At 35.5% G+C, this 24668-nt stretch overlaps 1 protein-coding gene across 2 annotated transcripts in view; it reads right to left on the bottom strand.

Annotated features, from left to right (window-relative positions):
* Positions 1-24668, bottom strand: part of csmd1a (CUB and Sushi multiple domains 1a) — a 500785-nt gene that overhangs the window by 30866 nt on the left and 445251 nt on the right. For both annotated transcript variants that reach the window (XM_051125525.1, XM_051125526.1), the window contains exons 38-49: positions 19487-19605; positions 19288-19357; positions 19072-19188; positions 13566-13775; positions 11619-11807; positions 10357-10534; positions 9249-9394; positions 8641-8721; positions 8429-8542; positions 6874-7062; positions 4787-4933; positions 2982-3170 (exon numbers count right to left, since the gene is read on the bottom strand). In XM_051125525.1, the coding sequence (XP_050981482.1) occupies positions 2982-3170; positions 4787-4933; positions 6874-7062; positions 8429-8542; positions 8641-8721; positions 9249-9394; positions 10357-10534; positions 11619-11807; positions 13566-13775; positions 19072-19188; positions 19288-19357; positions 19487-19605 (1749 nt within the window). The remainder of the gene's footprint in view (positions 1-2981; positions 3171-4786; positions 4934-6873; positions 7063-8428; positions 8543-8640; positions 8722-9248; positions 9395-10356; positions 10535-11618; positions 11808-13565; positions 13776-19071; positions 19189-19287; positions 19358-19486; positions 19606-24668) is intronic.

The raw sequence follows: 24668 nt of genomic DNA, 5'->3' as shown, positions 1-24668 counted from the left end.
GAAACAATATGTTGCAAAACACTTTACAGCATGGTTTCATTCAACACAAATTAACTACATTGTTTAACATCAACTAACAATGTACAATACTTTTAAAGCATTTACTAATCTTAGTTAATGTTAATTTCAACATTAACTGATAAATTATTAAATTTGAAAGTTATTAAAATTTGGACTTGAGCTAACATGGGCTAACAGTGAAAAGTTATATTTACTTTTTAAATTACTTTAAATGTATTGCAACCATTCAAATATGAAATTGGCTCTTTTAAACAAGAAAAAAATGACGGTGGTTTCTAAAAACTGGAGACATCCACATGCATTCAGAGGAAAGCAATGGGACCAATTAAAGCTCTTCCTTAATAAAATGATCACAACCTGAATAAAAAACAGGCCCAGAGACCTTCTCTACCTCAGACTGACCTGCTGGCAGACTGCATGGATCGCTCCCAACACAAGAAATTATTGGCCTTAATTAGCACCCATTCTAGATGTCCTTCAATACAAATGGGGCCTAGCCAGGGCCATTCTGAGCTGTGTGGTGGTAAAAGGATATTAGTGCTATAACCTCCAGTCTTTGGAATGGTGTCATTTACCTTTGTGTGATTAAGAGTAAAGAGATTCCTTGAGTAAAATCTTTGCTTGTTGAAAGTATAGAAACTTTGGCTGGCACCTTTGTGAAACGTCCTTAGAAGGTGAGAATTTAAGTGTGGCCCTGGGCACCATTTTTGGGCAGCAGTCGGAAGAAGCTCTTCATTCAGTAGAATGCTGTGCGCCGTGGCAGAGTGGATAGCGCACCTGCTCATGGCATACAGCATAAGAGCTATATGTGCTAACAGGGATGCATTTTTTATGTCCTGATTGCATGGCCTATCTATCTATATCAAGTCTCCATGTCCTATACAATTCTGAATAAAATAAAAGACTGTTACTCTCTATAGTAACTAAAAACTAAAGCATTTCTAAAAATTGTTAAATTAAAAAGAGCTTGGACTCTTTCTTAAGTATATGGCACAAACACCAGCAAATAATCTTACTCCTGTTCCATAATTGTAGTGCTCACTCTATTTGAAACAAGTATGTATAAGAAAAAAAATATAATATAATGCCAATAGTTTCTCAAAAGCTAAAAACTAGCAATTGATTCCAAACTAACAAACCAACATTAAAGGAGAAGTCCACTTCCAGAACAACAATTTACAGATAACGTACTCACCCCCTTGTCATACAAGATGTTCATGTCATTCTTTCTTCAGTCGTAAAAATTTTGTTTTTTGAAGAAAACATTTCAGGATGTTTCTCCATATAATAGACTGCTATGGTGCCCCGAGTTTGAACTTCCAAATGCAGTTTAAATGTGGCTTCAAACAATCTCAAATGCGGTTGTAAACGATCCCAGCTGAGGAAGAAGGGTCTTATCTAGCGAAACAATTGGTTATTTTCATAAAAATAATGTCAAACGCTCATCTTGTCTTGCTCTTCCTGACCTCTTTTTTTCCGGTTCATGACAGTTAGGGTATGTCGAAAAACTCCCATTTTATGTTCTCCCTCAACTTCAAAATCGTCCTGTATCGCTGTTTTACCTTTTTTGTTGAGGGTGTTTGATCATCTTTGCATGTTCACTTTGCAAAGACTGGGTCAGTACTTCTGCAGCGATGTATGATTTAGAATTTTTGAAGTTGAGGGAGAAAATACGATTGGAGATTTACGACATACACTAACTGTCTTGAGTCAGAATACACAGAGTTCAGGCAGAGCAAGACAAGACGAGTGTTTGAGATTAAAAAGTATTTAAATGGTATTTTTTTAATGAAAATAATCAATTGTTTCACTAGATAGTTTACAACCTCATTTTGGATTTGAAGCCACATTTAAACTGCATTTTGGAAGTTGAAACTCGGGGCACCATAGCAGTCCATTATATGGAGAAAAATCCTGAAATGTTTTCTTCAAAAAACATAATTTCTTAACGACTGAAGAAAGAAAGACATGAACATCTTGGATGACAAGGGGTGAGTACATTATCTGTAAACTGTTGTTCTGGAGGTGGAATTCTCCTTTAACTAGCCCTTACTGAGTGACAAGTTAGTTTAAACTAAATGTGGAACCTGTAACCTCTCAACCTATCTATCTATTTATTTTTTAATTAATAAAGGTTAATGTTTGTTTTCAGAAAACAATAAAATAACCCAAACCACAGTTTTAAACCATACTCAAAGTCAAATGTTTCATGGTTAAGCACATCATCTTTCACTGAAAGTGTTAGAAGAGAAAAACAAATCAATGACTTCATTCTTTTAAAAGTTTTAGACTCTATTATTCCTAACATTATTCAAGGCGAAACATACTTAATCATTATATAATCATCTCAACCTCATCTCTTAACCTACCTTAAACTTGCACAAATAACAGCCGAAACAATTAGGCCTACATAAAGTTCATTCACACACTATTTTTATGCTAGCGCACGTCTGATGGATGACTCGTCTCGCTAATGAACGCACAGCAAACCTCCAGAAGAGACCATTTTCTTTGACAATGCTCTGGAACAGAAGACACGAGGGCTCGGAGTGCGAAAGGAGAAAGGGCGGACAAAACGCCATGTAGGCTGAAGGATAAAATTAGCACCTCAATAAAAGAGGAAGAAGCAGAGAAGGAAGCATGAACAATGAAATTAAGAGAACCCGCGACACATCAAACACATTCAATTACATTTCTGTCTTAGTCTTAGCGTGACTGAAGAGTCGCCCATTATGACATTGGGACAAAGGACACTCGTGATCTCATTGCACAGTCCTCAACGGAAGTGTTTAATGAAATAAAAGCGGCTTCTCGTCAAGGCGTGCGGAGGTGCTTTTGAGCGCCCCGCAGAATGACACATTTTTTCATATGCGAGGAGGCAGGTCGCCTTTTCAAGGCAATTCCCAGACATTTGAATGAGGAGAATGAGCCAGTGAATATCACTGCGGTGTGTGAGTTACCTTGGCACAGTGGGGCCGGATTGTCCCACTGGTAAAGCCCATTGGGATGGAGTCTGCATGTGGAATTTCTGTGACCCACAAGCCTGTAGCCAGCGTTGCAGTAATACTGGAGCCTGCTGCCTGGCCGATCTCTCGCCCTATTGATGACTCCTCCATTTTTGGGCGGATCATTCACACTGCAGTACGCAGCTACGGGAGACATGGCAAGCACCGATTATTATAGTATGATGTTAAGGGTGATCCTTCAGTCAGTCCTTCTAATGTTTTGTCAGCACTTTTCAACCTTTAACCCATGTGGATTTTAGTATAATGTGACCGTTTGGATTTTAATGTGATGACAAAGACATTGCCCACTTCTCAGATAAAAGCAGTGCTGATTCCTTGTTACGAACACTTCACGGTTTAATCATAAATATAACACACTTACGAACCTTGTCTGTTACAATTGTCCTTTGAAAGTGGGCTAAATATATTTCTTAGGAATTTTTAGATTTTTTTTTCTGCTAAATAAGACAAAATAATGATTAAAAATGATTGACATGCCAATACCTTCAAAAACCAAATTAAGCTTGATGGTTATGAACAGATCATTAGATCTTGTTTTTGATGTGACACAAATATAAGTTTACCCATCATAAAAAGGAAAGCAGAAGCTCGAGGGATGTCAAAGCTTAATCTCACTTCAGACAGATCAAATCAAATGCATCATCACACCAACTCTGCTGAGAGATTTAGACTTAGCTGTAAGTGATTAACTAGACCTAGCATGAAAAAAAAAAAAACAACGTCCATGTGGCCCTGAATTTTAATTTTCTTTACCCTGAAAGCCCAACAGACTAAGAAAGGCGGGAAAAAAAGGAGGGGCTTGAAGTTGCTTCTCAAAGATGTTTTATAGAAATAAAAATGTAATATTTATCAAAGAGCTTTACCTACACCCTGTAATTATTTAAATTTAAGAATCTAAAAACACAGTAGCCACAGTCACACAGTCCCTCTGAGTGACATAATGGTTTCTGTCTGCTCTTGACAAAATCCAATAAACAGGAAACATGTGGCAACACACTGGAATAATGGGCCTGCATCGGGCATAGCATGTCAGAAAGATCAACTGAAATGAACACAGAGAGCAAGAAACATTGACAGAGAGGCAGAGAAATGGGAACGGGTGAAGAGATGCAGAGTAATCATGGCCACTGGCTTTGTGGCCCATATATCATGTTTAGCCATTGGTGGAAATGTCGGTCAGAAGCATACGACATGGTAGTTATTCAGCAAAATTCATTACTGCATCTTTGACCTCTATTACAGCAGACTTGCCAACGGCTCCCCAAAGGTAGGACGTGTCTGGTTCTAGCCTAATGAGGGCTAACTTAGAAAAAAGCTGACTTTTTCACTTATTGACCCATTTGGATCCAAAGCAACAACCTTGGAGGGCTAAATGCTGGGAATTAATCTGAGACACATATTATTACATAATATTGAATGTACCAACAGGCGAATTAGTGAGAACTGTAAATGTATGCCTGATTAAAATGCCTGGATGAATCAAATGTGGATTCAAACAAATGGAGTTAGAGAAGGTACTCTGTCTTTATTTGCCAACACATTCTGCTCCTGCCTTCATCAGGACAAAACGAGTAAAGATTTCTTTTTTTTTTATTCTTTGATTTCTCCATTCTACAAGTTTTGCTGGTTTTGTGTTCAATAAGTATTTTGTTTTTTTTCCAAGTTTCTAAAAATAACCCTACAGTACTTTTGGATGCATCAATGCAAAAAATGAAAAGGTATAAATCTGTCTAACCAACCTGTGTAGCGTATTTTGAAGCCTTTCTTGCTGGTCGCATGATCAGTTGACCATCTGAGGTAAAGCTGGTTTGTTTTGCTAGTGAAATTCAATTGTGTGGAGTGGTTCCCACTCAAAGCCACCAGCAACGGGCTCTGTCCAGATGGCCCTGGTAAATAAAACATCACAAACACAACAAGTAAAGCTAAATATTGCAAACCACAAATCTGTTGGGCAGCAACAAGGCAGACAAGGCAGAACAGTGAAGGAGCCGTGGTTCTGAAACTTTTCAAGCCAAGTGCCACCTTTGATCAAATCAGTGCTTCCAAATTCAACCTAGTCATCACAACTGTTTACAGAGTTTTTCCTGTCACTTGGCTGGGTTCATGAGGATCTTCAGAAATGCTCTAAAACACATATAATGAAATTTATAAGTTTTATTATCCATTTTATACTAACGTCTAATCATAAATGTATTTCTGAATCCTGGAAATGTACTTAAAGCTGCTCTTGTCTGTTTAAAGGTAATTGGGTTGCTCTGCATTATGGAATTGATAGAATTGACACTTAGACCATCCAAGATGTAGGTGAATTATTTTCTTTTGTAGAACAGTAAAGAGGATTTATAATAAGAAGATGAATAAACTACTCTTAATCAACGCACTTTTTTTTTTTTTTTTTTTTTTTTTTTTTTGTACAAAAGCCATAAAAATGTTCACTTCGACCCTTCATTCAAGTGCTCAGTTAACTAGGGGTATAACGATACACATATTCGTATTGAACCGTTCGGTACTAGGCTTTCGGTTCGGTATGCATTACAAACCAAACGATTCATTGCACTAATCCTATTACATTTGGAAAACAAAAGAGCTTACAGTGTGTGAAATAAAATGTTCTCAGTGTCACTGTGCAACAAGGCAGGCCAAATGACGTAACAGGCAACGTGATGTCCAAAAGAAAAACATATTACTCCAGTAGGGTGTGACGGTGTGGTAGTTTGTTAGAGCTTTCCTTCTTTACCTCGCTTTTATTCGCTTTTAAATAGCTAGCAAATGCCTGCGCACGTTTTACTGTCACTTTCGAAATAGCGGCAATTCGGCATCAATTGATTGAATTGACAACAACAAAACAGTAACATCACTGTGTCGCATCGAACTAAACCGAACCGTTTCACCCTACAGTTCACACATGCTTGTATCAGCAGTTTATCAGTTCTTCGGTCTAAATTTAAGTTTAAACTGAACTGAGGTAATAATATTGTAAATAATATTCAGTTTCTTGCACAGACTTGCTTCATAAGACCTCAATATGTCATCAGGAGCCACAGGTATTAATTTTGTGTTGCCTGCATGTGAGCCACTGACATTTTGTAAATCACCAAGGACCATGGTTTCCTCAAAAAACAAAAAAAAAACAAAAAAAAAAAAAAAAACACTTCTTTACTGTTCTACCTAAGAAAAAGCTACCTATACTTTGGATCGCCTGCACTGTAAAAAACAATTTGTTGAGTCAACTTAAAATAATTTGTAACCTGGCTGCCTTAAAATTTTAAGTTCAGTCAACTCAAAAAAAGTTTATTCAACTTGAAATGTTAAATTATACTATGTGACAACTTAGATATTTGAGTTGAATCAACTTAAAATTTTAAGGCAGCTGGGTTACTTACCCATCTGTTAAGTTTAGCAAACACAAATATCTAAGTTTTTACTTAGTACAACTTAACATTTCAAGTTGACTAAACATATTTTAGTTGACTGAACTTAAAATTTTAAGGCAGCAGGGTAACAAATTATTTTAAGCTGACTCAACAAATTGTTTTTTATTTTTTACAGTGTGAGGGTGAGTAAATTCATAGCACATTTTCATTTTTGGGTAAACTATCCCTTTAAGCATGCCTCCTAAATATAAAGCCCAAACATTTTTTTTGTTGTTTGTTTTTATTGTCTCAGTTCTTGGTTTGACCTTTTGTTTTATTAGTATGTTTTTATGATAAAGTAGTCAAAATGCCTTGCCAAAATGATTTGCTCAAAATATATATTTGTCTTTATGAAGTGTTGTTGTTAATAGAATAGAATAGAATAGAATAGAATAGTATAGAATAGAGTCTACCATCAAAGATCTCCAGTTCATCAAACTGCTTCTCGCTCTGGAACATCTCCACATAAATGGCGATGGTGAAGGCAGGCTGCACTCTGATGATCCAAGAGCAGGTCTGGGAGTTGGGGTAGTTTTTAGGGAAGCCCGGACTCAGGATCACACCAGAGGAGGCAGACCGTTCCTCATTTGCAGGACACTGAGCTGTAGCATAGACACAGCATTTCACTGAAATCGTGGCTATTATTACAAATCGCAATGTGGTTATCCTACTAACAAAGCACAAGATGCAAGCTCCAGAGTATTCCAGTAAAAACAGTAAAGTTGAAAAACTTTCTCCAACATGCGCAGTGCTTCTCCTGGATTTACCTCAGGGGCCGCGAGCCTTGGTTTGAGGAAGCAACAAAGTGAGTTGAAGCTTTTTGTTAATCCGCTTTGTGGGCGGGAGGGTGGAGGAAACAAACCAGGAGAACTATCGCTTCTTCATGGCACTGTACAGAAAGTACAGACAAGCCAAACGGCTCAGATTTACAACTGAAAGCTTTGCTGTGGATAACTGGAATGCTTTTTTTCCCCCCTTTTGCTCCCAAGACAGCTGTCGGCTACTGTCTATTTGTTATCATACAACAAAACAATGCTGCCTCTGGGGTGTTCAGTGCCATCTTTTTATGGATTATACTTTTACAAGCTTTGATTTCAATAATCACACTAATGATTCAACATCTTTATTATTTTAGATTGGTGGTCCCCAGCCATCTTTAAATTATTTACGTGAAGTACTTCCTTTTGGTTGTGTTTTGTAAATCACATTATTAAATAAATTCTCATTACTGCAATATAGTGCTTTATTTATGTATTACCGTAAAAATAACAATAATGCTACTACTACTACTACTACTAATAAATAACTAGAAGTGCACATTCTGGATAAAATAGCACTATAGAATGTTTTTAAAGTTTAGGCAAGTTTAAGTTTTACGCTGTATGCTGCATCAGCGTCACTATGCCATCATGAAGGTGCTAAGCTTGCATCTTGTTTTCTGTCAGCACAAAAATAAACAATGCAAGGTCACTATATATCTTTAAGTTAAATATATGCATGAGATATCAAATCAAAATTCAGTATGCAGCATATGTTAAAGATAATATTCTACCATGCCGCATAAACACTTTACAATCTGAATAATTTATTATTATTACTATTTTAAATGTCAGCTATCAAAATGTGCATTTTGTTGCATTACAGTAATTAGGATTCAAGATAGGCTGCAAAATATTACACTTTAGTTTAGGGACCAATTCTCGCTATTATCAAGCTGCTTTTAGCATCTAGTTGTTATCTAGGTACACGCATATTACTAGCATATTGGCTGTTTACTAGTACTTATAAAGCACATATTGATGCCTTATTCTGCATGACTGTTTTTTAGATGCCTTAATCCTAATAAAGTCATGGTTAATAGTCAGTTAATAATGAGAACTGGTCCTCAAACTAAGTGTAACCACATTATTTTTTTCCATACTGGAATATATATCTCACATATTTTGACCGGTTTTGTTCTTCACTGACCTTCACACACTGGTGGTGGACCCTCAAACTGCAGGTGAGAATTCAGCTTACAGGTGAGTTCATCGCTGCCAACCAATGTAAATCCAGGAAAGCATCGGTACCTCACAATGTCACCTGCATGGTACAGTTAGACAGCAAGAAGAATTAAACATTTTTCAACATTTTTTAATCATGTCTTTGATATTCTTGCATAAAAGGACAGCTGTTTATACCAATTTCATAGTCCTGGTCTTCAAATAATATCTCTGCTTGTTCAACCGTAGGGGGAGGAGGGCATTTCTTGAGCCGATAAGCTAGGAAAATGATATAAAAAAAAAAAAAAAAAAAAAAAAAAAAAAAAAAAAAGAAGAAGAAGAAAATGTGTCACCTAAAGCAACGTCTCACATAAAGCAACAGACCCAGAGTACCAATTACACGTACGACATGTGACAACATACAGTTCATATACATACTGGGAGCCCTCTTAAGAATAAAAGCTGCATTTAAACAACCCGTCAATAACTCACAAATGTGCCAGACTTGTTCTGAAATGAAAGTTGGAGGTATAGATGAAAGACCGGTTCATTTTCACACTCCGATTTTCCTATGCTGTTCAACACATGCCTGCATGCTGACACTGATATCAAAGAGGCCAAAGGAAGCTTCTATTTCTGACTCTTCTAATCTCCAGAAATAACGTGATGTCATCAGAAGCAGCAGTCATGCCTCCTTAGAGTATAAAAACAAGTTGAATCCCATGTTTCAAATATATTTTGAGCGGCACTTTACGGTATGCATTGCACTTCAGCGGCAACATTTTTCATTTGAAGGAGAAACTAACCATGGAAATTGAGGACAAAGAATCCACTTGTCGAGAAGTCGCTGTGGAACTTGATAAGAACCTGATTGAAAGTGCTGTAGGCTGACTCGAGGGCTGTGTTGCCACTGAAAATTCCCAGCTGCGGGTAGCTTTGCTCTGGGCCGTCCCTGGAAGAGGAAACACGCATTGAAATTACATTGCAACCTGTGATCCTGCCATTAAACGGCATTATAATGCCTCAAAATTCCAAGTGGTTTGAGAAAATTGATTTACTTTCAAATTCACAGTCAGATTGTGCTGACTTTTGAATAAAAGCATTACATTACAGAACAGCTTGAGCAAAAACAGCAAAAATGATGACTTAACAGACTAGTTCGCTTGTTTAATGGCTTTTGAAGATTAATGGACAATATTTCTGGGAAAGTGCCGGCGATGTATATTCCCACATTTTTTTAATCAACTCAGTACTGTTTCAGATTATTCAGTGAGAATGATGACATTCTTCTGTATGCTGTATGCTATTGCGATTATTACGAAATACCTATGATTTACCGAAACAAGATTTCCATTCAGTCATTTCTGTAACTTCAGTCATTTTATTAAAAGAACTAAAGGGATTTCAAATAAAGAAACTGGGTCAAGAACATTTCAAAAAGATAAAATATTTAATTTGTTGTTGTATTTAATGGATTGTTTTTTTCTTTTTCTTTTTTTTAAATACACTATTTAAAAATGCATTACAGTACTGAGAATATGACTTATTCAGAAAGTACAACTTATTAATATCCCCATCTTAATGACAGGGTATAACTGTTATTGTAATTATTTTATTCTAAAACGGTTGTTAAATTATGCTTTATTTTCTTTTCTGATTTTCTTGAGAATCACCCCAATGCTTTGAGTGAAAAGCTTCACAACTTCAAAGACAACTGAACTTTTCTTGAAATTTTGCTTTGCACAGTGACTACAGTCTACAAATGTCAGTAAACAAAGTGGAGCTTGATTTGCCTAATGATTTGCTTGATCTATGACAACAATACTAGCATTAGTTTGAAAGCTTAAATAATTGTCTTGTCCTCATCTCAGTCTGATACGTGGCAAATGACTCGTTAAATGGAGCTGTGCTCACCAGACAGCGATATAGTCAGTCACAGGCTCAGTCTGGAGCAGGGTGAAGTTGATGTAAACCCCATGACCATGGGGCACGGTGATGAGCCAAGTGCAGTCCTGAGAGTCTGGGTACTCATTTGGGTACTCTGGAGAGAAAATGGTGCCGTTTGGAGCTGTCACGTTGTAGCCACAGGGAGCTGTGTGCAGATAAACATTATTCAACCATGACTGCATTTGTAATCTATCTTTCTGAATAACAGCTAATGTTAAACACCAGGGAATGCAGTAAAATCAGAACAGTATTTATTTGCTCACCCTCTTGTTTTTTTATTTATTTTTTTACCCCCAGTGAAATGCGAAAATATATTTTGAAAAACATTCATGCAGCTCTTTTTCATAATTTTCCAAAAAGGACCACAATATACATATCATATAACACAGCATAAAAGAACAACTGTATGACTTCGGGAGACTTTAAATAGAGTGCATGACTTATAAGGACTACTTTTATGTTTTCCTGTTTTTTTTTGGTAGGGGGGGTTACAGACTGCTCAATGAAGTGTTGTTGTATGGAGAGAAAAAAATAAAAAATAAAAAAATAAAATAAAAGAGAGTGCATAAACAAGGACAAAACATACACATTTTCTCCTTTAAGGACTACTATAGTACAGAGTACTGTTTCATTTGCAGATGAGTGAAAACTGAAGAAGAGAACAGAACATTCCTGAGGCTGCAAGAAAAAGACTTGGATGGAAGATACTGGCACAGAGTTCACAACTGAATAACACAGATACGCTAAAAAAGAAAGGAAAATGGCCCAATAGTCTTTGCAGTTCAGATTCCCTGCAAACGGAAGCCTAGGAGGAACAAGTTGAGCGACTGATCGATAAGAGACAGGTCGGCTTTCACACTACACTACCCACGCTAATCATCAAGGCTACAATTTAGAACAGCTCCCAGTAGCATATGTCTCCACTGTTCAGGTCTTCAAAGTCTGTTTTAAAGACGGTTTTAAAACACAATGGCTCTTATTGTACTAGTAATACAAAGTAGTAACACTTCACTTAAAGAGCATTGTTAAAAAGGCTTTTGGGAGAGTATAATACCTTTGTAAGTCTCGAAAAGTCAGAGAATTATTGATGCTTTTTGTTTCAAAGTGTGGGCAAAGAGGGCTGAAAATAACAGTGTGCTATTCACAACACAATGTGAGAAACTTAAAGAAACACTAACAGGGACAGAAGGAAAAAGGACACATTTCTTTACTTTTTCCCTTCCTTTTACCTTCACAGCGAGGAAAGGGATGGTTCCACTTCCTGTTGATTCCGTGCTGGCATGTTAGCACAGGGTGGCCGACCAACACATATCCAGGAAAGCATTCAAATGTTATGGATTGGCCTGCATTGAAATCGCTGTTGATGATATAGCCATTGTGGAACGGGTATGGGTCTTGACAGTTTTGTAATTCATATGCTACAAGAAAAAAAAAAACAGAATAGAATACATGAATATCTGTAAAGCCATGTCTGCATTTTTGGAGTTTATTGAGGCAAATGTTAATGGTAATTCAATTCTATTTTATATTTTTAACAGTGTATTCAATATTCATTAAAGCCAGGTATGAAGCTCATCAAGTTAGTGTTTTTAAGCGTTTTACATTTATTCTAAAATAATAACTCAAGCCAGTAACAAGTTAAACAATATATTTAATTTGTGAACTCATGTTCAGCTATTCTTTTTAATTAATCAGTTAACTTTTAACTATTTTTGAATTTTTCAGGTCATCAGTCATCAAAGCTTGGAAAATATTAGTCACAGACACATTAAATTCACATTAAGTTCATTTACATTAAATTCACCAAGCCGATTACTCACTAAAGACTCCCACAGATCATGTATTCATGCCATTTTAAGTCTTATTTGGACATAGCAAAGTAGTTATTTTTAAGTTTGTGTGTTGTTTACATACTGATTTTAATTAATCTTTCCATTAATGCCATTATATTTTTATATTCAGACTGATTTGCAAATGCACACAGACACAAGAGGCGGGATTTATCAAATGAACCAATCACAGCTGATCAGCAATCATATCGCATATTCTCTCACATGACTCTTTAGGGAGTCCGTTAAAACTCAGTGGGATGATGCATGATGAAAAGGTATCACTGTTGGACAATGTTTCTTTAGAAAAATGAGCAATTGATACACTTTTTAATGCTATATTTTAGCATTGTTTTATTTTTGTACTACGCATTTACTATGAACTGGACTGAAGCATCTAACTGGACTGGAGCAGCTTAGGTTTTTTGATCATCCATACAGCATTTTTTTTTTTTTTAATATTATGGTAAATGTAAGCATTAAATATAATACAAGAGGCAATACAACCATTATTGTATTGCATTACAATATCATTTGTCCCCCACAATTACTCAACATGCACAAAATGCAATTTTTTTCCCCCTCAGTTTGGGCCTCTGAATAAAACCAAATGTTCAATATATCATACTATATGGGTGCCTGATGTATAAATCGATTAGTGCATCAATTAAAGAATGAATAATAAATAATGTTATTTTACTCAATTAACTTCACGAAATGACAAACATTCACAAAAGTGGCTAAATTACGATGTTTATGACAGCTATACATGCAAGGTGCTGCTCATTTCTGTGTATCGTCACCAGTAAGGTGAAGTAGCAGAAAACATGTCAAACTAACATGCAAGCATCTCCAGGCAGCATTTCAAGTGCAGCGTTTATGATCAACAGCTATCATATAATAATCATATTCTTTCATTCTGCATCATTGTTTGTGTATCAAAACATGGCATCAGTATTCCCCCCCGCAAAAGCTCGTCTGGCAGCACAGATCAAGGCTGTGTCTGGCTCTTTTCAACTCAGACTAGAGTGGATAAGAAAAGAGAGAGACGAACTGTTTGACCTACAAGCGAGGAGACCAGACAATGGCGAGTTATTTATATCGAGTGGAATCCAAGTGCACATCCAAATGCACCGTCTTATTGATTTCAAAATGCTTTCAAGACCCCGGCTGTCATAATGGAGTGTCCTCCCAGTGATCTCAAAGGAAGTGAATCTTTAGATATTTCCAATGATCCTAGTAAAAGGCCGTCACTCCCACATGAAGGGTCAATACAAAATCAAGGATGGCTGATGTCTGCAGGAGAAAAGAGTGCGGTATGCAAATGGAAGATGTGAAGCAGCCCACCTTGGTAAGTGAGTTTGAAGCCCTGTCTGTTCTCGGAGTGGTCGCTGTAGAAGTGGATAACGGTTTCGTGTGTGCTGCTCAGTATAGGGGGCGGCAGTTGGCTTCCGCTGAACTGTCCAATCAGAGAGCTGCTGTGGTGCGGCCCGTTGCGAACCTCTAAAAAATCATGGTTATCCTCAGAGGTGAAGTTGAGAAATTGAATGTGTGCCCCTGCGGAGTGATCACAGTGGTTAGACTTTCAAGCAGGCTGTGTGTCATATAACTTCTGTTATAAGAATTATTTACTTAAGTCAAATTAAAGTCATTAAAGTGACAGGGATTTTTAAAACAATCACTCTGACTGGCCTGAACAGACCAGCTCTTACCGCTGCTAAAGAGATGCTGTTAATTGCTAAATCAAAAATCGTTTTTACCTCATGTTCATATGTGTGGAAAAACGTAACAGTCATGTTAGCTCAGTAATTGGCTCCCTGTGAGCTGTGATACAGCTGAAAAACAGGAAGGGAACTACACTCTCAGACAAAAATGTACAGTTCTGTCTGTCTATTTACAGGCGGTACCCTAAGGTACAAAAGTGAAAAGGTACAAATATGTACATTTAAAGTATTAATATGTTAATATTATTAATACCATTTAGGGCTAGGTAAGGTACAATTATGTACCACTGACAGAACTGTACCTTTTTTTCTGACAGTGTAGCATATTACTAACAAACTGATCTTATACAGACTCTAGCGATTTCGTTTATCAAATTTAAGTAAAAATGTGGTTTACATGCATTTTAGAAAGTATTTTGTTTGTGCATTATTTACTTTAATAACAGCATTACTCAAGCTGACATGGACTTCACAGATTTGTGGAGTTTTAATTATTCAAATGAAAATTGTCATCATTTGCACATTTGTCATTCCAAATCTATAAGGCTTTTGTTCATCTTTCAAATACAAATTAATATTTTTAAATGAAATTAGAGATTTCTGTCCCTCCATTGAAAGTCTATTCACCCAAAACTTTGATGCTTCAAGAAGTCATTAAGAAAAGTAATCCATATGAATCGAGTGGTTAAATCCAATTCATCTGAACAGACACAATTACTTTACACAGAATGATGAAAAGATTTAATTCAGGCCCTTTTATATATGCTTCCTCGATGCACAGGAGACAATGGGGTTTGCTCTCGCACATCAAGAAATCACTTTTGAGCTTCGGTTTAAAATATCTGATGTGCTCTACATGGACCATTCTACAGATTTGGCCCAAAGTCAGAGTTGGAAAAAAAAAAAAAGTGTCTTTTTCCAAAAAATTGGTATGTATGCAAATTGCATAATATCCAAGGTACACAATTCTAGTGCAAATAATTCTCATATTGTATTTTCAGAAAGTTTTGGAATATTTGTCTTCTCCCCAAATTTGTCACTATAATTTACATAACAATTATAACAGTAATTTAACAATATATATTTTTTGCAATATTTCAAGTGTAATTTATGAAATTTGTTGCATTTTGAATGCAGTTTTTCTTAGTAAAAGGCAAAAAGTTGATCATACTGATGAAAGTTATAGATTCATTAGTATGAATATACATTGAACTAAAAACTATCATAACATCTTAATTGATCATTTCAGCATACTTTATTTTTGACAAAACATCCCATGTTTCAGGAGAGACAGTAATGCTTTGGTCACACCACATTTTAACACTACTGAAACACACTAAAATAAATTTAAAAATGCATAACTGTACTAAAATATTGTTTATTTCCTCCACATATGAGGATTATGTGTTCTTTTTTGTCACAACCAAAACGATGACATGTTTCGGTCGTGACTGTTTCTGAAATGACAATTTAATGGGATAACACCCCATAAAATTACAAATCACAATAGTGACAATTTCAGATTTTTTTGGACCTAGCTCAAAAAAAGAAAAAGTGTTCGGTAGTGATGTTCCTTAAAGTTACATACAGATTTTTCAGACTTTAGAACACAATTCCCTAAAAAACAACAATGAATATAAATACAAAAAATATTTTAATATCATTTTCTAAGCTGAATTTTAGCGGTTAGGGGTCGGGACAGCCACCTCCCAACTGAAAGTACCCAATAAATGATGATTTTAAATATATTAAGCCTACTAATATTTTAAATATTATTATTGGTTTTAATAGATAATAGAAGGATCTTAGTAAACATCAAAGATTTGAATGCTTTTTAAATGTGTTTTTGGTTGTGGGACAGCAGTTTGCACCAATTCTGTAGAATGGCCCATTTATGTGTTGATCAGTCTTATATATGAATAAAAGACTAAATTAAGTCAACATATATACAACATATATTGGGATTGTGTCTCTTCAAAAGACTTGGATTAAACAGCACTCTATAAATTTTTTGAAGCGTTTGATGGAGAATAGACTTTCAGTGGAGGGACAGAAATCTCTCAGATATCATTAAAAATATCTTAATTTCTGTTTTGAAGATGAACTAAAGTCTTACGGATTTGAAAGGACATAAGAGGGAAAATTTAATGAAATTTTTGTATCTAAATTCTAAAGCTTACTTAAACTTACTTCAGATTATGTTAATACTAAAGTATAGGTTCACCATTTTGCAGTAACTACACCCATACACAGACATAGATGTTTGTTAACCTAGCGTGCAAAATGATAGGGGGTGGGAAGAAATTATTTGATGTATTGTGCCACTAACCTCTCTCATTACTAACAGTGCTTATGTGTTATGCTGTTCAAAGTGCCGGGAATGAACTGTGCGTACCAGCATTTCTCGTAAACTCCTGCACAGTCACTCTCATTGACATTCTAAGCCTCTGTTCCATTTTCTCTCTCCGTTTTATTTAAAAACATCAGCTTTAATTGATGGCTTTCACAACTAAAACATGACATATTAACATTTGGTCAGAGTACACTATTTTGCTCAGTTTATGCATTAATTCGATAGTAATGACTTTTTTGATTTTTTCTCTCCATGCACTGCATCGTGAGGTAGCCAACAAAACCCAGTCATATAGCCTATACCAGTGGCTCCCAACTGGTGTCCTCACCAGGGTCAAATATGGATGCAAAAACATTTTACACTACTGAACTTTTGACCAATCATACATGTGCTGCTCTCCTTCCACTCTCTTCTGAATGGTTACACTATTTTATTTTATTTTTATTTTTTTTATTATTATTGATTTTTTTTTCTTCTACAACTACTTTAATGTGCTGGAATTTACCAATACTATTGTAATGTATTATTATTATTATTATTATTATTATTATTATTATCATTAATCAGGAGGTCATTTGGAACAGTTTTCTTGTTAACTTTGCTATTTATTGTCCCAATTAGTACTTATTAGTTAATAACTATGAAGTTGTTTATAATATAAATTAAAAACATTTTTGTTGTTGTTGTTGTTGTTTTGGCAGTAAATTCAAGTCCAAGTGTTGCCAGCATTTCAGTGTTTTATGTGGTGGGCGGAAGGGGTTTTGTTTATTTCTGGTTCCGTGGCTGTCACTTAAATTAATCAATGTGTAGCTTCAAGCCGACAAGAAATAGCACAGGAAAGATGCAAGTGCAAAATTTTACAATTGCACACCATTAAGTTTCACTTCATGTTTAACAATTATTTGGTCTTTGTCTCCAACCAGAAGATTTGAACTTAATATTCATTACATAAAAGAAGATAGCTGGATGATACGACAACAAAAGAATCAAACAAGTCAGTCGTTTTCACTGAAAGCATGCGTCACTCTGAGACGCCTTGGGCAGCTCTTTTAAAGATTAGCTTTATTGTCATTCTGATGCAGTGCTATCCTCTAACTGCACTTAACTCTACCTATTCAGACTGTCCTAAAAGCTATAATCAGCACCCGCAAAGCCATCTGTGTGTCTTATTCAAATGATTGTAGCCTGTTAACAGTGAAAGCTAATGCATTTTTGCTACACAGCGCAAACATGATGGTTCTTGCTCTTGCTTGTGCAGCGGCTGCTTGATAAGGCAGAAAATTGCTTTTGGATATCTCAATGTTACATTGTTTTCTTCCAAGTTAGAGGGGGTTGGAGAAGAAATAGTTGCGCTCCAGGATAAGTGTGAATGGCTTTTTTAAATGACATGCAATTACCTTGTTAACATCTGGAATGGTTCTTTTGTTCTCAACTCATTTGAACTGTGAGGCGGGAGAAAGCAAATGGGCTACAACCAAATGACTTCAGAGAGTTGCATCGACTGCTCAAACAACATCTTAAAAGTTCTGATAAATGAAACCAAATAACACCCTTGTGTCAAGTGGCAAAACATCAAATGGAAAGGAACTATATTTTTTATGTCTGATGGTATTCATTGTAATGCTGTCCGTTTCTGGGTATCTCTCTGGGTAAACACCTAATGTGTGAGTTTACTCATGCAATAAATTCAATGGGAATCATTCATGAAACACAAGTTTGAAAACCGTTTTTGGTTGCAGAGATAAATGCAGATTTGAATGCTATCAAAATAAATTGTGTTCTGATTTCAAACAAAAGCAATTTGTAATCAAATATTGACATTTTAACTATTATCTCCTGAAATAACAAATAGAAATGCAGTGTAGGGTCTATTTGGTGACAACTATTTTTTTTTTTCACTCTCTATTTAACCGAGTCATCACATCAATAAGCCAGTTTGCTAAAATTAGTTTTTCTTGTTGGTGGGAAAAAATGTCCCAATTTTGCAGCTGTGGTTGAGCTCTTATGCCACTGAAAAATTTAAAGTCAACCTGAAATGCTGTACCCTACAGAGAAAAAGCGGTTTGGAGAATGGATGAAAGGATATTTTTAAGCCATTTTACCTACCATTACTACTGTAAAGTGATATATTTCTTTAAGTACAAACAATAATAATAATAATAATAATACAAACAGAGCAGGATTTGATTGATTTAAGAAAATTAAATTGTGTATTACATACCAGAATGAGCTGAAAAAGCAAGAGAAGTTTGTGAGATAATCCAAAAATAAAATTTACATAAGACGTGAATTTACTCACCCTCAAATTATTTAACCCCTATGAGTTTCTTTCTTCTTTTGAACACTAAAGATGATAATTGGAAGAACGTTGGTACCAAATAGTTGCTGGTAGCCATTGACTTTCAAAGTATTAAAAAATAAATAAATAAAAAAGTTAACGGCTTCTGTTTCGGTTACCAACATTCTTAAAAGTATCCTCTTTTGTGTTTTAATGGGAAAAAACAGTTTGGAACAACATGAGGATGAGCAAATAATGACAACATTTTTATTTTTGGGTGAACTATACCTTTAAGAAAATAAACAGGGTCAATTTTAAATTCATGTTTACTTTTAAGTCAGTAGATTTGCTATTTTCAGTTTCTTCCCCCTTAACACCAGTCGTAATGTATCAGCACACTGCAGGGTGCAAAATAAAGGGGAAAGACTTTTTGAGAGAAAGTATTTGAAGCTGTAACCTCCAGACAGCTGATTCAGTACAAGCTCTCGGTGCACCCACCGTATCCAATAGGAAGTACGATTCTCCAGGTGCAGTCCAAGTTTCCAGGGTAGTTCCCAGGGAAACCTGGGCTCAGGACCACATTGCTCATATCGTACAGGGTCCCACCACACTTCGCTTAAGAAACATAAAGAGACATAAAAGACAATATTAAAAACTATGAAAAAGCCATATGGTTAAAAAAATCTGCCGTTTGATTATTATGGAATAACATACCGATACAGAGTGGAGGGGGGTAGTTCCAGCGTCGTACAGTTCCCGGCATACATGTTATGTGAGAATGTCCCTAGAAAACAAGAGATCACATAATACAGCAGCTTCTCCTCTTGTTATTTTTTTTTGGCACTTTCCTAGCCGTGTGCAGGTGCAGCATGTTGTATTTGTGTGTCAGGGCTGCGGATAATCAGCAACTCACCTGAAGAACGTACCCCGGCTCACAGCTGAATGACACAACCTCGTTCACCATGTACCTGTCGCCGTTCTTGATGCCATTGGCTGGGATCACGGGCTCCGGGCAGGTCGTCAGTCCAACAGCTAAATGGGTCAGGGAAGGCATTGAGTGACGTTCTTAATACAGATTTAGCATGTTACACCACAGCTCTCATAAAGGGGTAAAATTATAGTGTCAGGTATTCCTAATCATCTGAACGCATGTGCTCATTGTAATTTTATGCTGTCTTTTATCCACTTGATTTCAGTGAGTAAATTCGGGACCATAATAGACTGTGCGAGGGTGTTGCCATGGCAACGGCCATGGTGTGGTTCATGAGAGCGTGCTTTCAGCATTCCTCTTGTGGAGATATGCCACACGACGGGTGGCATTGTGCTTTTGTGACAGTGGTGTGTGCTTTTTTCTGTCTTTTTGGAAAAATCACTCATAGAGTGTACATTGTTGACCAAGCTGTGTTGCGAAAATACATATACGAACAAAATATGAAATAAGACTATTGCTTTTGTGACCTATGATGGTCACTACAACTCAACCAATGATACATCAAGGGGAAAACACAGTTATTTGTAAAGAGAATCATACTGCACCAGACAATAAGGTGGATGAATGAATGAATGAATGAATTAGTAAACGTTGGAATCAACATTAAATGAGACTAATAAATGGTTTAAAGTATTTTTTTTAACATTATGTTAACTAATGTTAATAAACGGAAGCTTATTGTAAAGTGTTACAAATATTATTTATTATAAAGATCAAATACTTATTCAATAATATTCTATATATATATATATATATATATATATATATATATATATATTTTTTTTTTTTTAAATCACCAAAAGCTAGGTCAGCTATAATACAAAAGTAAAATTTTCACATGTTGTTAATCAATGTTAGTTTTAACTTACTCTAAATTAACAAAACTTCTAAAAATAGCCTAATGTTTATATGTTTATTATGGAAAACTACATCTTCAATACCACATTTTCACCAAAAAAATGAATAAACCCACAATAATTTCTCGGTAACACTTTACAATAAGGATCTTTAGTTAGCTTTACTTAGCTACATTAGTTAACATGAACTAAGAATGAACAATGCTTCTACAGAATTTACTAATCTTAGTTAAAGTTAATTTCAGCGTTAATGCACTGTGAGCTAACATAAACAAGCAATGAACGACTGTATTTTTATTAACTAGCATTAACAAAGATAAATAAAACTGTAATAAATGTATTGCTCATTGTCCATTCAAGTTAATACATTAATTAATTATAACAAATGACGCCTTATTGCAAATTTCTCCATTCAGTAAATAGCCAGTAGAACTTCTGCACCTTAACATTATGGTGACCAGTGAAAATACTACTTAAACAAAATTATTTATTTATTCATTCATTCCTTTATTCATTCATATGGTGACAGTTATTTGCTTTCAGACAAACTGCCGGTTTAAACGGGAAAGCATGATTTTTATTTAGATCAACATATAAATGCATTTTAAACAAATGACACTGTTGTTTCACTGTTTTCACTGTAATGCTGAAGCAGAATTTCTAACGTGTTTTACTGTAGGGTCTCTCAGAGGATGTAGTACGAAACCGGGCAGGGAAAGGGCTTATGTTTTGAGAGCTGAGCCAAAGATGACAGCTCAAAGCTGATGGCGATGCTGCAAAATAAAGCAGTTTGCCAAGACCCTCTCTTTCTCACCCCATTTCATCTTTATTCATAGCCCTCCAGTAAGTCAGAGTCAACATGATTCTCAAATTTTCAACAAAGCTAATGTTGCAACATATATTAATCTGAGTGGCATGTGATGCTCCTGAAATGAAAAGGCAAAGTCCCTTTTAGCACTGGAGGTTTTTTTTAGTCCAGTTCTATTTCAGTAAATAAATTAAGTTCTAGTTGTATTTGATGTTTCTGGGTTAAAGTCATAAGGAACAGCATTATACCTTACAAAAACAACAAGGACATATTATGTTATTTATATACACTGAGACAAGTGAAATGGCTGTGTAATTTATTTAAAGTTATTTTTTTTTAAATCAAAAATCAATTCAATTAAAACCTCTTTTGTTACATTTGTCTTAAACGCATGTTTAAATCACACAATTCTGAGAAAAAAAATGGCAACACTTTATTTTAAGGACAAATTCTCATTATTCTCTGTTAACTAGTTGCTTATTAGCATGTCTATTACAGCATATTAGCTTCTTATTAGTACTTATAAAGCATATGTTAATGCCTTATTCTGCATGTTCATATTTTAGATCCCTTAATCTTACCCTATACCTACACGTAACAACTAATTTACTATTAATAAGCAGCAAATAATCAGTTTGTTTAGGGAAACTCTTAGATAAATAGTGAATGTGCTCCCTATTCTAAAGTGTTACCGCAACATGTCTATTATTAACAAATTGGCTGTTTATTAGTGCTTATAAAGCACCTATTCTGCATGACCATATTCTACATCCCTAATCCTACCCAATACCTGAACTTAACGACCTTACTAACTATTAATAATCAGCAAATTAGGAGTTTATTGAGGCAAAAGATGTAGTTAATGGTTTGTTAATAACGAGAACTGGACCTTCAAAGAAAGTGTGACCGTGTTACCAAAAAAAAAAAAAAAAAAAGTCAGAACTGCGAGTTTGTATCACACAATTCTGAGAAAAAAAAAAGCCACAAGTCGCAATGATCTTTTCCTTTTTTCAGTGGTGGAAGCTGGCTTTTAAAAATGCATGAAGATAAAAAAAATAATAATAAGAAGAAAAAATAATAATAATAATAATGTCTTTATGTATAGTAAGCAAAATTTAATTACACATTAACTAGCAAAATGTTTGTAGTTTTAACTTAAGTTAAAATTCCACTGTCATATTATAGATAATTCTGCTTTTGTTTATAGTGAAATTCAGTTGTAAAAATACAAAAGTTATATTAACCCACATTAAGTGACATTTTGGCTAATGTCTAAAGAACATATATTGATTATAGTCTTCATAATAAATAGTAATTTTAATTCGTATTTATATATTTGTCTCTGGGAAATTAAGCATTTTTCATTAATATTATATTAAAATGTAAGGTTTGAACCAAAACCATTAATACAATTTAAGAACAGACTAATATGTTTGTGTCTACTAAATTTTCAGAATGTTTTAAAAATATGTAATTATTACAATTATTATATAGCAAAATCAATTCATGTCTCATCAAGTGTTTGTTTGTTTATTTACTTATTTTTACTACTAGCTGTTGTTTGGATTTTTATTAATAATCACTTAGACTATTAGTCAATATATACCTCAGTAAACATTGCAAGTGTCATTATTAGAGGTGCGCCTTCATTTAACTGAGTGGTCACTAAAATCATTTCACTCACAGATCATCATTTCAAGTAATTTCGGTCTCATTCATGGTGATGTCTCAGGGGTTGAGCAGTTAACAGTGCAATAAGTCCACTTCCAAACAGTTTGACCCAATCAGGATGACTCACAGGCTGGTTTCAAATATGAAATTCCCTAATATTATCAAACATTATCACCAGAGTCATGAGCCAATAATAGCTCAATGGAGGACCTGCTTCTTCTCATGGGACTTTCACCTGCTATTACACCAACATACACATTTACAACACGCATCTAGAGCTTGAAGAGAACATTATGACCTTGAGGGATAAAAAGATGATTTTACATCTGCTGGTGTCGCTGTTGGACAGCGTTACTTAAATCGACTCATTTACACATTGTGTTTGATGCATATTTCTTTCGCCTCATTTCTGTACAGTTATTTTCTCATGCGTTTTTTGGAAGATGCGCTTGACAGCTTTTCCTCCACAGAGAAAATGCCCCTGATTAATCCGCTGGAACATACAGTAAAAAAGACAGAGCACAAGAAGGGAAAGAGCGATAAAGAGAGTCATAGAAAGAAAAAGAAAAGGGGAGCTTATCTAAACTCAGCCCAGGGTCAAAATGCCCTCAACTCACAGAACTCCACATCGCACTTATCTGTGTTTACTAACCAGAGATATGCAGATAAGTGATTCACTACATTTGCTGAGGCTGCTTCCTCTGTATCAGAGCAGTTACAGTGCTGTTTCTGTTTAATTAGTTTGGCTTTACAAAGTCAACATACTGTTATTTGATCCTTTTATGAGACCAAAATGTTCAATTGTAACTTCTAGTGCTTCCAGATTATCAAACTTTCCATCTATCTACCTATCTATCTATCTGACTTGTCACGTGTAACATTACTGCAGGCAGTCCCCCCTAACCAACCCTTTCACAGATGAGAGAAAGAAAAATGGATAAATTGGGCTGTCCCACTGAGAACACTGCCCTCGCAAACAGACAAATGGGACAGAAAGTATATTGGTATAGTGGTTTATATGAGGCTTGGTCTGAGCGCACTAAAGGTCACAGTCTGAAAGGCTTGCAAATACATGCACACACACACACACACACACACACACACACACTTAATGTTGGTTGAAAAATACTGGCACTACTAGAACTCAGGGTTAATTCAGACCAAGTCTTAAGGGGCATTCGCATGGAGAAGTCTCATTGGTCCCCCCACATTGGTGAGCTTAAGAGGAACTGACTTCATCCTTCCACTAAAAATTACAGCCAGCTGGTTAAAAGTCACTGCAAGAACGGCTCAGTGAATGCAAATATATAAATAATATGCATGCATTTGTAAGTGTCTAAACACTAAAAAATAAAAGCTAACTTTTCCAGTTATATATATGTATATGTAAATGTATTGCAATGAAGTTTAAGTGTGCAGTAATTGTCCAGATACCTTCTAGACCAGATGACACTGAAAAAAGATATGACTGAAAATATATAGCTTTTTTTTTTTAATATAGATTTTTATGAACCATGTAAGGTTGAACTGGATCCCCATTGTTTTCCAATTTTCTTCGTGCTGGTATCGCCAAACACTGACGCCGCAGCCGAGCAAATAATGAGAGCTGGGGTGCGCGGTCTTCTGCCTTTACCTGGCAGCAGAGCGGCAAAAGGAGAAAAAAAATACAGCTCAGTGTGTGTGCCAGTGTGTGTACGTGTGCGTTCGTGTCCCCACCACGTGTGTGTGTGGCGGTGAAATGTAGCGGTAAGTCTTGCTCTGGACTGTT

The sequence above is a fragment of the Labeo rohita genome, chromosome 13, assembly GCF_022985175.1.
Source record: "Labeo rohita strain BAU-BD-2019 chromosome 13, IGBB_LRoh.1.0, whole genome shotgun sequence".
Classification (NCBI taxonomy): domain Eukaryota; kingdom Metazoa; phylum Chordata; class Actinopteri; order Cypriniformes; family Cyprinidae; genus Labeo; species Labeo rohita.
This window is presented reverse-complemented; position numbering and strand designations above follow the sequence as displayed.